Raw genomic sequence first — 14,791 nt, 5'->3', positions numbered from 1 at the left:
ATTAAAAATCCATGTCATTACTGATATGCATTGGGCTTTGACATTGAATCAGAAAAGCTCGATAAAAGGGGTGATTTTGATAACGAATCTCTGCCGTTGAGGTTATTTGGTTTGTCTTTGTCAGAATCCACCCTCTCTACCCAGTTGCTTATCTTCTGTCTTAGGAGACGAGAAGTTTTAATGAGTTATTTTATTGCCTGCTTCGAGGAAGTATCCCCCTGCTTGCAATCTCACCTTTAATATTTCGAATCATCCTCACCTCATCCTCATACAAAAGAATACTCCACGGGTATAAGCCACGTATCTGAAATACTTTTACTTCTATAATTAGCTCTTAAATCAGCTTGAGATCTAGGCTGATTTTTCTCATCTTCAAAGCTCCAGACAAAGTCATTGACTTTTAAATGTAACAGTATGGATCTGTTTTGACTTTTGCCTTTGGGATGCAGACAGAAACCAGTTTGCCAGTTTTACTTCAAAACCTCACTTCCTTCATGATGCTTTGTTACTCCGCTGCATTATTGAAGTGAAATAACAAGACACATATAGTATATCACATCAAGGGCAGTTTTTGTTAGTTTCGGTACTCGGAGGGATGTGTCAAGTAAAATATACCAGAGCCTATAAAAGAAGATCCAATTACAGCATTTCCCTGCTTGGGCCTCACTAAGTCTTCCTCGTCTTCAGGGCCCATTGTACACTTTTTATTCATCTCTCTACAGCACTCATTACACATACTGTATGTCAAGCACCATTTCAATATGGCGTGTGTCCGTAAAGTCACTGTATTCAAATTTTTCCCTGTGGCAGCCGTGTCCTACCTGTCAGAAACCTCGCCGCATAACCGTCTATTCTTCATCTGGCTGGGTTAGCGAGCACCCCACCGAGCTCCACTTCTATCTCAGAGCCACCATGCGCTGCTGGCCCTATTAGAAACCCAAGGGCATGGCTAACACAGAGGCTCAGGCAGTGACAAATTCACAACAAAGCTTTTCTGTGAGGAATGAAACTACCATGGAGGTTGAAGGAATGAGAGGCGAGTGGGAGAGTGAGAACGAGTGAGGGGAGGGGGGAAAGAGAGAGAGACCTGGTGTGATGAAAGGACATGTGGCCCACTGTGACAAATGTTCTCCCGACTTGTGATTTATCATGGTCTAGAGACTGAGAGAGCAAGACACACGGCAGCTCCAGCTCAACCATTGCAGTTGTGGATAATACAGATGACTTCTCATAGAAAAAAAGTATTGTTTTTTTGGTTTTTGTGTGTGCTGTATAAGTTTATTTATTTGAGTCCACAACTTCACAAACTGCTTTAAAGGTCATAAGGAGGTAAAACATGATTGCAGTTAAACACCAATCACCCTCCGTAATTTGGGGGACACTGGGTACTATCTTAATGCTCGGTGGTGTTTACACCATTTGGAGTCACAGTTTCCATTTCTCATTCAGGCAGAAGAACAAAACTGCTGAACCGCACATTTGGTGGCTCACTGTTATTAAATAAGCTTTAATGGAGCACACTGCCATAACGCTGGACCAGTTGCATATAATTAAGAGGCAGCTTGTGTTTTTTCTTTGTTTATGCTTTCTCTGAACCACATTATGTTAAAAAATGTTATGGAAAAAAAAACACATTTTTTTTCTATGTAGATATTTCCCAATCAAGTGAATTATGATGTGAGCAAAATGGACCGGTTGGCTTGTGACCCCTTCTGTGCTTATACTTCCAACCCCTCGTCACTGGTTGCCTATGTCTGTGTTATGAGTTAAACGAAAGAAAGTATAAAAACATAAACATAACTTGGTGCTGTAGAAATAGGTTTTTTTCTCCTTCCCCACCCATTTAATCATCTCGTGACCCTTTAGATTAGCATTGCGACCTGTTCTTGGGGTTCTGACCCTGAACCGCTGCCTTAGACAGTGAATGTCAGACTCTGTAACCTCCTTATGATTGGTTTTGGGAGGGCTGTGGGGTATTTGTGGAAGGATTTTTTTTTTAAAATTTTAAAAAAAGCTGATTTAATTGTGGTAGTAATAATTTTTTTAGCAGAATTAAAAGCTACCACTTTGCTATCAAATGTATTTTAATTAACTTTTCTGAAACGAACTCAGAAAAAAATTGTTTCTTTTTCTGCCAAGAGAGAAAGAAAACACATTATCATGCCATTAATATCTGAGTCAGGACAGCATGCTCATTCAGGAGGGTCATGTTGTCCCCTCTATTCAGTCTCTTCAGCTTCTCGGCTTGCCTTTCTTTTACCTCCTCAATCGCTGCGCCATTAGGAACGAGACGTTCCCTTTTGACAATATAGGAAATTATGGGACATATTCAAATTGTTGGTCATCACTGTCACTTCTCGGCAACTCTAAACACATTTACAATCAGTCCATATAAGGAATGTAGGCTGAAGTAATGTAATAAAGTAACTAAGTACTGTAGGAACAATTTGTAGGTACTTTGTGCTTCTTTATACTTATATCCACTACATTTAATGGGGAAATATTGCACTTTTTACTCCACCACATTTATTTAGCAGCTAGTTAATGGTTATTTTACTGACAAAACATATGATACAAGCCCTGCATACCGACACAGGTCTTTGCAGTTACTGTGCCTAATTAGACCTGCCTTGCTGGAGTTGTGCAAAGTTATGCTGGGTTTTTACACAGGGTCAAGAAACTCCATGTACTAATGAGAATGATAAAATGAACGCTGAAGTTGTAAGTTGTAATTCTGCAATAAAACTAACAGGGGTGAAAGTGATGTTTCTCAAACCTGAAATATTAAATATCATCTTGTGCAGCTGAGATCTAAAAGATCATCTTTTGGAATTTTTGGGGCATTTTGCTGATGATATTTCTGTATAATAACACAGTTTGTGAATTTTTTCTTTTGCTGATCTTTGGATCCAATTTTGAACATTTCACACTCACCTTGGACTTGTTTTGGGAATTTAGCCAAATCTTTCTGTGCTGAACTATTTATTTATTAGTTTTGGCAGATACTTAAATATTAATTGGCACTGACTTCCAGTATATATAAGAACTGTAAGCTGCAACCTTTTCATAACATATACTCTGCTATATATTGTCTCAATCCTCAAATATGTTGCTGTCAACTTGGCGTTTGCCTCTGATGTATCAGTAAAAATTTAGTTTTAGGCTTATTGCCCAGAATATTACAGCAGCTTTGGGATGTGAAGTAAACTATAGAGAATATAAAGCTTTAGATATGGTAAAAAACACATATTTTACCCTAATAACTACCTTCTTCTCCTTTTAGTAAAACTGTCAGCCTGTAGTAATCACTGCAATTAAGAATAATGAGGTGTTATTATTAAGAAACTGTCATATGAATGAATCTTTTTTCTAGACATATCAATTTATTATAATGATAGGACCCTAATGACATTTGATTCCTATTGAAGATCATTTCTCTGTGGCTTCAGCACTCACCATCTTCTGTAAAGGGGAAAAAGCCCATTGTGCTGGTATTTTTCTCTTCAGGTTTCCTTTTCTCAGTGAAAGGAGTCCTGGATGTGGCAGTGAAATGCTCCGCTGGAGCTGTCCATTACGTGGTGCTGAAATCTATTTCAGCACAGTGAGGCTTTTGATGGTGTCTGGATCAGTATTGGGAGCTGTCTTTTTTCCTGGTGCTGAAATGTGTTATAGAAGGCCTATGCTGGCCTTTTAGCAGGGTCCTAAATGTGTTAGCAGGTGCGGTTTGGAGGTGTGCTGTTATTCTAGGTGCAGCGGGAAGTGTTAGTCCTTGAAGGAGTGATAGTGCGCTGAATCAGCCGTTTGTAATCTCCTCAAAGAGCAGGTGATTGGTTTGATTTTTTTTTTTTTTTTTGTGCTGCATTCTCAAGTCAAGTCATATTCCATCAATAATATTTTCTGTTGATTTTCTTTTCCAAATGGGCTTGAAGATGACTTAAAAAAAAAAAAAAGCCATCCACTGTCAGCTCAGTTTTAAAACATTATGTGATGCAAAACACAAAAGAACTGACTTAAAGCAATCCTATGATGAAGTTGTTATTATAACACACAAAAAAGTTAAAGTGATGAATGTGTTGCTGATTGTTCTTCTTTTGTGATCTTATTCTCAGGGTCTGAGCGGTTTGGATGGGTTAACAAGCCATCCACAGTCAGCTCAGTTTTAAAACATTATGTGATGCAAAACACAAAAAGAACTGACTTAAAGCAATCCTGAATAAACCCCATTTAATGCATGAAGCAACCGCTGTTGTCATGACAATGGAGCCTTTTCAAAAACAAGATGATGATGTCCATGCGACACCTGTTAAGAATATGTCATTAGTTCAGGGAGAAAAACAGGATTGTAAAGTGAAACAGAGAGTAAAACTTTAACAATGAAATAAAAAAAAGCCAAATAAAATTCACATTTTTGGCTTTTCACTGTACAACAGAAGCCTGTACGGTGTTCCTACCACAAAATGCCACATGTGTATCTAAATATGAGCAGTTTTTAAAGCATCACTAGACAAGATGGCACAATTTGAAGAACCGGATTGGCTTCTGCTTCTGTCTTTGTCAGCAGGGAGGACATACTGTACACAGACAGTATGCTAATAAGGACAAGGCTGAAAACTCATTCACCACTATAGACGTGCTCATCAGCCCAGCACTGGAAATGCAGGCATGCTTGTGGAATCTGGCTCTGTTGACATTTCACGGCTGAGTGGTGTGAAGGCTGATGAGTCACACCTGGCATAAAGTGCTGTATGCCGGCAAGAGGAGAAACTGCATCCTGATGCGTCCCGCCTCTGTCAGGATGATGGGTCCGATCTGTATTTATGTAAGGACCTCACATAGAGTATTCGGAGGGAGTGGGAGCAGGAGGGAGAGATGGAAAAGCAATTACTTTTTTTTTTCCAATATCCCAATGCTTGCCATCATGTGTCAGACAAATAAGAACGGAAAAATTGAGGCACACAGTCCTACATCCCACCATCTGTTGGGAAGCAGAGTCTCAGAGTGTGAATCCCAGACCTTTGGTCTTGCTCCGTGTCAACACCAGAGTAATCACTTACCCATCCTCGACCTCTCTCTAAGGCGATATTGGTCTTATTTTATGTGCAAGCTTCCTCCATCATATACTATATAAGATTTGTCCGTATCAAAATTTACGTCCCAGGAAATAACACTGCAGCCCACAAGGGAAGGGATACCTCCATAAAGTATTTAATCAAAACAAGTCATGGGGTGTTACAGCACTGAACAACTTTTGTTTTCGAAACATACCATTACACTTGTTCCCCTGGCTATTCTACGCACTGGGGGCTTGCTGCATTGAAGGGTTTGATATAGGAATTAATGTAACACTGATAGATGACTTTGGCCATATGCAATGACAGAATATGTTCTGGGAGAGTGGAGCTGACTATAACTCAGGAAATACGTTTTGGTTTTTTTTTTTCCATTTTCTCCACAAATGGTTGTGTTGGGACACATTTTATGGACGTGGATGTGTGCGCGCATAAGCTTAAAACCGAAGAAGTTGTGCCGATTTTATGCATGCGTGTGCAGATACTGAAGAAAAAACAAACATAGCATAATTGGTTCATATATTTAATAAGTCAAAGTCTTATCTTATTTGAACTTAAGGTTTTGTTTTGTCAGAACGTACTGCTCCGTTCTGTCTGGGTATGATTTTTATGAGTTTCAGCAAGAGACTTAATCACAAACACACCAGATTTCCATGTAATGTGCATGATCCCCCTCGCACCCGATGGTGTTAACGGGGATTTTACGCTTTAGCTCTCCAAATATCTCAATTAAAAAGCTGCACAGCCCAAGAACTCGAGGAAACAACTGTTTGCTTTAAGCAAACTAAAACTCTTGGACATACTTTGCTTTTGGTTTCTACTTCTAAAATTAAACTGAGCAAAGATTCCATTTGTATGACAATTCTGTTTGCTATTAGAGGAATGTCAGAGGAATGTCGGCTCATTTTAATTAATTAATTAATGGAAGATATGATGGAAGACTCAAAATTTGCAGGGCTAATTGGAGACAGCTCTTTAACTGTAGCAATTATTTTTTATCTACATAATCATCACCCAGTAGCCAGGATTTTGTTTCCAGTAATTACACAGCTAAAATCACTGCCAAAATAATGCATCAGTGTATAGTATTTTAAAATTACAGCATTTATTGATTTTGTTGAAGTTTTAATTGGGCAAAAGTACTTCCACTTCATTATGTTGGCTTCTAGCTTGGCGTTGGCAGTGGGATGTTTGGGCAGGAGTGAGCGGATGGCTCCATTAGTTTCGGCAGGTTGGCACTGTCAGTCAGTTAATTCCTGACTTCCCAGGAATGTGTATTTAAACAGAGCCACTCCCAGGAGCATTCATCACTGCCGTCTCCTGTCCATTTGTCAACATCATGAGACATGAGGTTTGTACACTCACTCTGTAACACAGCCACAGTAAGGTAGTTATTGTGTTCTCGGCTGCCGCGGTCCGACCACATACAGTAGCATCCGTCAACAGCCAATAGGGCTTTGGCCCGGAGTGGCCGTCATTCGTTTGGAGCTGATTGATTGGCTGTTGAGGAGTCGTTTCAGTTTCATACATCATTCTTTTGATGGTAAACACAGGCTGAGTTGGTGGAGGAGACTTCTAATGTAGTTTTGAGTCACAAGTGGATGGTGTTGCGAACACCGGGTGGGCTTTCATTTCATTTTTCATGAACAGGTTGGCTTTGTTTGATGAGAAAATTTGTCAAAAATTACACATTTTTCATTTTTAACATTTTGAAGAACCAGGAATGTCCTAGGGGTCTTAAGGGTATCCAACTGTGGATTTCTTTCACTGAGGCTACTTTATTGAAGGACAGGCCTTTCTCTGCCTGTTGCGCTCTGCTGGTCACATGAACAACACTGCAGACTTCATTTGGGATTCCAGGTTAATTGACTTCATCAAGCTGCCACCTGATTTTAATTAACAGCGCAGCACATTCGGTTGCAAACTGAGAATATAAAGAGTCAAACTGGGAACTAAGGTATTAATTAACAATAAATACATCTCTGAGCAAATCAAAGTAAGTCATGTCCTTGCTGTGTTTAATAGGGACAGTACAACACTCATGTGGATGTAATTAATTGAACAAGTCCATGAAAGGAAATTTGGTTCTTATTGTTAAATGTAGATGACATGAGAGGTCCATCTCAGCACTGCTGCAATAAACTGAATATGCCCTTTCCCTGCTAATTATATATATACTTTTTTAGATTTAGTTAAAATCTCAGAACCTCTCTCTGAACCTTTTGCCTCAGTCTTAACAAGTTCCAGTTTATTGCAGCTATTTTATCCCTGGATCATATTTTTTTAGAACCACTCATGTCTTAAACATAATAACGTTCTCACTATTGACTCTCTGTGTTATTACTTCTGCAGCTCCTGTATGAATACAAGATTTAAGCCTGTTACATTACATTCAGCCCACTTAGTGTTTCAGTACCATCACTAATGCATGAATGCAGCAGAGCATCAATGTTTTGTTTCTAATTACAGCAAGAAAGTTATGTAAAGCAAAAATTGTTATATTCACTACAGGAATTCACCGCCGGTGGATGGAAATTCAGTTTCACTTAAGTAAAAATACTAATACATTACTCAGAGTAGCTAGACTGTCTTGCTAAAATCTGCATTCCTGCGATCATTGGTAGTGATGTGATAACGTGCACGTGTCACATGATTGGCTACTTCAGATGGTTTTCTGTGTATTGGATCCTCTTTAAATTTCCCATTATTTATTTATTTATTTATTTTGGTGTTGTCCCTCCTCGATTCTTTTAATATTGTTTTACTGCTGTAAAGTGTATTGAGACACCCTGGTATGATTTTACACTTTAAATGAGTAAACTTTGAATTTGACTTTACTTAAGTAAAAGATACCTTACTTGGGTAAAAGTACTAATGCATCAATGTATTACATTAATGTAAAAACACTCCATCACAGGTAAAGTACTGTGTTCAATCATACTTAACTAAAAGCAGCATTTTAATTTTGAAGCTTGTTGACATTGAGCTAGTCTTAACCATATACAGTGTATATATATATATATATATATATATACATATACATATACATATACATATACATAAAGTTCTGCTACAAAAAATGTGTTAATTCTTTGGACCCAGATCTGTGCTTTTTTGTGGAATCATGAATAATTTAAACTAATTCTTTGGCCACTGAGTGATTATTAAAATGAAACCAAATGAGAAGTTTAGAGGAGAAATCACTCTTTGTTCAAACTCTCAGCATCTCATCATGATGAAGAGCTTTTCTTTCTGGAATGGGTCACAATCCAAATAGACTGGAAACCAATGGTTTAATCTTGAATGACGTTATTTGATTTGCTTATTATACGGTTTCATGTTAAACCTTAATCTGAACACGTAACTACAGCTGTCAAACAAAGGAAGTGATGTAAAAAGAACAAAATGAAATCGTACAGTGCTTGAGTAAATTTACTTTCCAACACTGCTGCTCGCCCAGTTTACCAGCAGCTTTACCACAGCATTACTGAAAACCAAAGTGGGAAGGGACTTGTCTTAACAAGATACGCCTTTATGCTGCAATAAATATGAATAAACATTGTAAAGCCTGGATATCTGATACTGTTATGATTGAAATCGGAGTGTTAGAATGTCTTTCTGCTTGCAGATGCATATTTTATGAGCTTATATTCCTCATGAATTCAGCATTAAAGTTTCAGTACTTAATTTCAATGCGCATTTTTAATTGATATCCACTCACTCTGCAACGCATACCCACCCTGCGCTGAAATGCAAGCCAAGCAAGTGCCTTTGGAATATTGAATGGCTCACGCGGAGTCCCGCAATCAAGAGATGCGATGCTTCTCTCTCCCTCTCCCTCTCTCACATGTCTCCTCCTCCTCCTCCTCTTCTCTTTCGCTTCCACTGAAAAATCTTCTGCCTTTTCTCATCCTGAGCAGCGCGTCCTTCCACCACTTGTTATTTCACACCTTGGCCGCTGCAAACGCAGCCTGTAGGCGCTGTGAATAGACCTTTTTTTTTTCTTCTTCTTCTTGTGCCCACCGGTTATCTGCTGCACCGGTATACATTTCTGCATTTTTTTTCCTCTCCTGCCGGGGAAACAACAGTTTCTCCCAGCTGTAGAGAATCATGACCACGGCGAAAGAAGGCAATGCACCGTCGAAAGCGGCTCAACAAGACCAGGTACAGCTTTTCTCTCACCCCTCTCTGCCCTGGCATATTAACATAGAGCATTAACCTGTGTGTCGCCCTGCTTTGGTTGGCCAACACTGATTAATATTTGCATGCAGCGCTGCGGTGACTTTTCTTTTGACCGCGCATGTTGGTGTTGGAGGGGAGAAAATAATTTGTCCGTGATAGAGGTTTGCACTCGGAGTCAATTGTGAAAGTGATAGCCGGTGCCGTGCAGCCAGTTCATATCACGACTGGAGGATTTTTTTTTTTTTTTTTTTTTTTTTTTTTTTTTAAAGACAGCCTCGTGCTCCGTTGTGATCATCATCATTATTATGCAGTGATCAATATTCAAGTGACTTTACGCACAGGAGACAACGAGCAGTTTGTGTTTTCCATTACATCCAGTAGCGCTTCACCTTGCAGTAGGACACGCAAATCAGCTCAATTAGCCCACCGGGTAACTTGAATCAGATTGTGCACGACGAAAGGCCTGCAAAAAGTGCCTCTGATATTCATACCAACACTTTTAAACGCATTCAAATCATCATATCACGGCCACGCTTTATCTCAGATGGGGATTGGAAAAAAAAAAAACCCTTCAAAGCCTCTGACCTCTCCTGAAATGCGTGAGTTTAACTGTCTCTCCAGACTGGAGGCTGAGAGAACACTGTTGCATTTTAGTGTGGTGAAAGGTGGCTCTGCTGTGTTTCTTTGTCAACCTCCATCAGTCTCTCAGTGATGATGAAGCATCTGCTGACCCGTCTCCGTAGAGGTACAAGAGCCCAGACAGGAGGATACAGTTTTTATTTTTGAGTATCAATATTTCATGATTTGACTATTCATTTTCCGTTGTGCTGTGTTAATGTCAGGGTTGTCAAAATGATGCAACAGCTCCTCAGTCTACCTCCTATATGAGAGTAACAGTAAATCTGAGCAAGAATACAAGTCTGCACTGAGTGTCACTGTTTACATTGGGGGCATTAGAGATATTTGAGGGTTTGTGGATAAGAAGAAACACAAATATAACTTTTAAAACTTTTGAAAATCTTTTTTCTTCTTGTATGTTAAAAGATAGCAGTTATATTGAACAATATACCACAATATTCTCTTTTCATAGCATCACTTATTAACATTTTGAGGAGAAACGCTCCTCAGCAGCAGCTTTTTGTTGTGTCATTCAATTTTATTTTGACGTCTTTGTATTTAATAATAACAATTAAGAAAAGTCATCTCCTTTTGGCCACTATCATGTTTCCCCCAAGGGTGATCATGTTTTCAGAACTTCCTCTAAACCAGACAAGACCTTGAATGTCTGGGAAAGTAAGAATGTGCCACTTAAGGTCACATGCAATAATACGGTTTTAGTTTGTCAAGTTTGTAAGTCATACCGCTGGTTTTTTTTTTCTCCACGCTTCAAGCGGCTCTATCAACACAATCTGAAACTTTAGACGGCATCTGTCACTGGCAGCCTCCACCTGTGCGCTGCACCTGTCTAAAGATGACAGAAAAGGTGAGAGGGACACTTGGCTTTATCCTGCCAAGCAGACAATCTTCCCCTGCTGTGATTTAGCTGCAGACTGTCAGTCTCACCCTTGGAGACGGGCAAAGGTCCGACAGTCCCACCCTGCTTATTCTGAACACAGAGTGCAGGCTACGTTTGAACAAACATCAACATAAGCAACTGATGGACTTTAAAGTGATATTACATGGTGTTGAAAGGATTTATAGATTAATAAATGACGGAAATTTAATATTCTTTTGAATTTTAGACCAAAAACAAGTTAAATTATAACAGGCATTTGTTGCTGTTGAACCTTTTTGGAATAGATCTTCCTTATTAGCATACACACACATTTATACTTTGATGAATACTTAGTTACCAGTATTGGCTTCACTATGTAATGTAATCTTAATTGAATCACTTGATTTCATTGAGAATTTCATGCAACAGATGTATTTATTTTTAAACCTTTGCATATATTTTTTTTCCCCATTTCATTTGAAAGGTGTTTGTAATTACTGATGAGATTAGAGACCTGGTAATGCTGGAATACCAGTAAATAGTAGATGGCGGCTGTCAGTGGATATTCCTGAGGCGTGACGCTCCAGCAAAGTGAAAAATTGCTTCAAGCATATTAGGTTGTAAAATCAGCAGTGTAACATAGACATGCATGCTTGCACACGTAAGCACACATCTGGTGTATTCTCACACACACACACACAAACATACACACACAAACATACACACACTAGCTGTGATTACGTGAGGTCCTGTTGTGGCCTTCTGATTGATGGTCTGCTAGCAGGGCTTATGGTCCAGGGACAGAGGACGGAGATAGAGGGCAACTCACCAGAGATAGCAACAGCAGCAACAGCTCTCCAGTAATCAGTTAGCCACAGAACAGAAAGAGAGAGAGAGAGTCACATCACTAACCCTCATTACTGCAACAGGGTGGAGGTTGTGAAGGTGTGAAAGGTCGTGTTTGGGCTGGGGCAGTAATGCACTCACACAAGGGAGACACTTTTGGACTAATTTAAAGCTACAGTAGCACTTCTTCGTTGTCAAAATACATTAATCTTTGGATAATCGCAAAGATGGTGCTGCAACAGACAGTCCAAATGTTTGAAACCCTACAAATCTGGCACTTGAGAGAGAGAGAGAGAGCACTTGCCCATATTGGATTCTGGTACTTGAAATGAACGCTACAAGACAGTCCTGTGTCCAGAGAAAACCGTCCCCGTCCTTTTGTATCCTTCATTTCATAGACGACCTGGGTTGGTAAACATGAGTGTGCTGTGTTGAATGGGTAATTGGCATTCTCTAAGTTCAGATTCCTCAGTTACTCCTCACAGCCATTTGCAGCCCGGTGCAGCGTTCAAGCAGGATCACAGCATCCAACATTTAATGGGGAAAACTTCAGCGGAGACGTCTACCGCCATCCAGCTCCCAATAATCAGCCTTTTACCGCTTTTTTCGCATTCTGTGTGACTCGCAAACCCGGGAAGCCTTAGTGGGTAATGCATGCTAAAGGGGGGAAGACTTACATTACTGTCAGAGCTAAAGCTGAAAAGCGAGGTCTGCCCTGTTAAAGTTGAATCTGTAGCTTCTCATACTAGCAAAGCAGTAAAGGACTTTGTGGCGGAGGGGAAGGGGGAAGGGGGAGGGTGGGAGGGGGTCAAAGTCAAAGTCAAAACCTTAGATCAGGGGCCATGGAGGAAGCTTGAGAAACAGATGATTGGAGTAGCCTGTGGGTGTTCCTTAAGAAAATAGGCAACCAAGGGCCAAAAGAGGAAATAAATTCCAGACAAGCTATAGCACTGGTAGCATGATAGTGCTTAGTTCTTACTCACTTTGCAGCCTTTTGCTGGTTCCAAATCTTTTTTTTTTTCAAAATTGCTCTTAGTATTTGTGATACATGAATGTGCCTGAAAGAATTGTAGCTGTTTTTGCCCTTTTGAGCTCTTTGCTGGGAGATGATGGTGGCTGGTGTCATTATATGTAGCCTACTGGAGGAAGCAGGTGGCTGTCACATCCTCCAAAAAAAGTGCAGGGCTACTTAGCTGCATGTTGTTCAGTGCTTAGTTATTTATATACTTATCTTCCCTATAAGATACTCTGACCCCAGCTTAGTAACATGAATGTACTCAGTGTCATATACATCTCAAGTTATGAGCTCTGGTCAAATATTGATAAAATGCTATTTATTCGAAAAGGTGTCCGTCTTCTGTGAGCTGATAAATTCGAGCATAAAATGTGAAGACGCTCTCCTGAAAGTCAAACCAAAATATCGACAAAAAAGTCAGACAGGAACGTGCTCTTTTAAGACGGTGAAAGCTTTAAATATTGTAGAATTGATAATATTTGACAAGTGTGGTTTTAATCAGCCATGTTTTTGTTTCATCCACCTCGCCGTGGTAGAGCTGCCGCTTCACTGGCCTGCTGATGAATAGCTCGAGTGATAAGTGCTTTAACAGATGTTAATTAAACCAGCAACTTGCACACAAAACACAGGGGTACGAGGAGGAATCATCTGCGCGGCACCTGCTACAGCTTTGGTGTTTTTTAGCAGGAGAACTCGACTGCAGAACTGTATGAATGTGCTATATACAGCATTGCTGCAGTGATGTGTCTCAGTGCCCTGTAGGTCTGTCTTTTCAAAATCAGTGCCTCTGTATAAACACTCGCCTAATGTTGTTAACATGAATCAATCTCTATTCTAATATCCATTTCACGGTTAACACGATGAGCTTTTAATGGTGAAAGCGACCTAAACGTATTGCCAAGGTGACCTGTTGATCAGGCAGAAGCCCTCATATCTGGATGGTCACAGATTACATCACACTGAATGCAAATTTGCTCAGCCTGTCATCGCGTGTGGGAGGAAAAGACCGGCTCGCCTTTTGCTCCCTCGGTGTGAGAAATTCTGCAAAAACAAGTGTAAGCAAAATGCTTAAAATGTAAAGTGCAAAAAATAACCACCTCCCAAAAGACAGTATCTCACATGAATGAGGTTATACTAAACTCCTCCCTGTATATTCTCCTTATAATTAGATTTGTCCTCCTCCTGTCATGTCCTATAACAGTCATATTAAAGTATATTCTCTTCAGGCAGATTTTATTTGAAACCACACGATGCATCTTACACACCACACTCATTGCACTTTCTGTCTTTCGTGCACATCTCCTGTTGTGAATCGGTGGCTCGGGTGGTATTAGGTCATCCGCTGTTGTCACGCACACTTAAGCTCTTTTGCTTATTTTCCATCTGACTGTGTTGTACCTCTTTCCAGCTCAGCCACTTCTTAATGAGACAGATAAGCAGTAAGGCCAAAATAGGTTTTTAGAAAAGCAAAGAGTGACGAGATGATTCACTTTCGGAATGCAAATAGATAATAGGCCTAACTTCTCCTGTTTGCTGAGTGCTCTTGACTGACAAGAGGGGAATGGAAGATGGATTTAGAGGAGAATTGGATGCCCCTAATGTTTGTGCCATAGTTCATCTTAAGGGCAATTATGAACAATTGAGCCGTGATGTTGGGGTCTGAAGTGGAGATTAGAGGCGAGATTGCCAGGCATCCACAACAGCGATTCATCATGATTGTTGTCATGATTTAAATGTTCTTTGCCGAAATGGCTTATAACGCCGGGGAGGGGAAGGGAGAGGAGGGAGGGGGGGGGGTTGCGCTTTAATACGGCAATAAATATTCAGTGTTTGGAACAACGGTCAACTAAATGTCATGACAATCCTCTATCTCACTAATAGTGGGTGTAGACATCAGTTGTGTGCATCTGTTTGTGTGTGTGTCTGTGTGTGTGTGTGTGTGTGTGTGTTTGTGTGGCTGCGTTAAAAAAAACCTCAGGAGGAGATTCCAAACCGTGTGTAAAACCGGATCATTTAGGAAAAGGTCAGCATTTCTTTCCGTCAGGTGTTAAAAAAGAAAAGAAAAAAAAAAAGGTTTTCTTGCTTTGTTATATTCTAATTGTGTCTCTAAGCTACGGGAGTCAGCACAGTCTTTGCATACAGATCCCATTAAACACTGTTGAGCTTTTTCTATATCACCCTGAA

The 14,791-nt window shown here is 40.0% G+C and overlaps 1 protein-coding gene across 4 annotated transcripts in view; it reads left to right on the top strand.

Moving 5' to 3' along the window:
* The window catches only part of dpp6a (dipeptidyl-peptidase 6a), a 198,087-nt gene that overhangs the window by 101,812 nt on the left and 81,484 nt on the right, over positions 1–14,791 (top strand). Inside the window, exon 1 of one of the 4 annotated variants that reach the window (XM_067578405.1) lies at positions 8,824–9,233. The exons of the other annotated variants lie outside the window; for them this stretch is intronic. Coding sequence (XP_067434506.1) covers positions 9,180–9,233 — 54 coding nt within the window. The 5' untranslated portion in view covers positions 8,824–9,179. Of the gene's footprint in view, positions 1–8,823; positions 9,234–14,791 lie in introns of those variants that run through there. 4 annotated transcript variants of the gene reach the window in all.

The sequence above is a fragment of the Thunnus thynnus genome, chromosome 21 (assembly GCF_963924715.1).
Source record: "Thunnus thynnus chromosome 21, fThuThy2.1, whole genome shotgun sequence".
NCBI lineage: Eukaryota > Metazoa > Chordata > Actinopteri > Scombriformes > Scombridae > Thunnus > Thunnus thynnus.
Note: the sequence above shows the minus strand (reverse complement) of the source record. Positions and strands in the feature narration are given on the sequence as shown.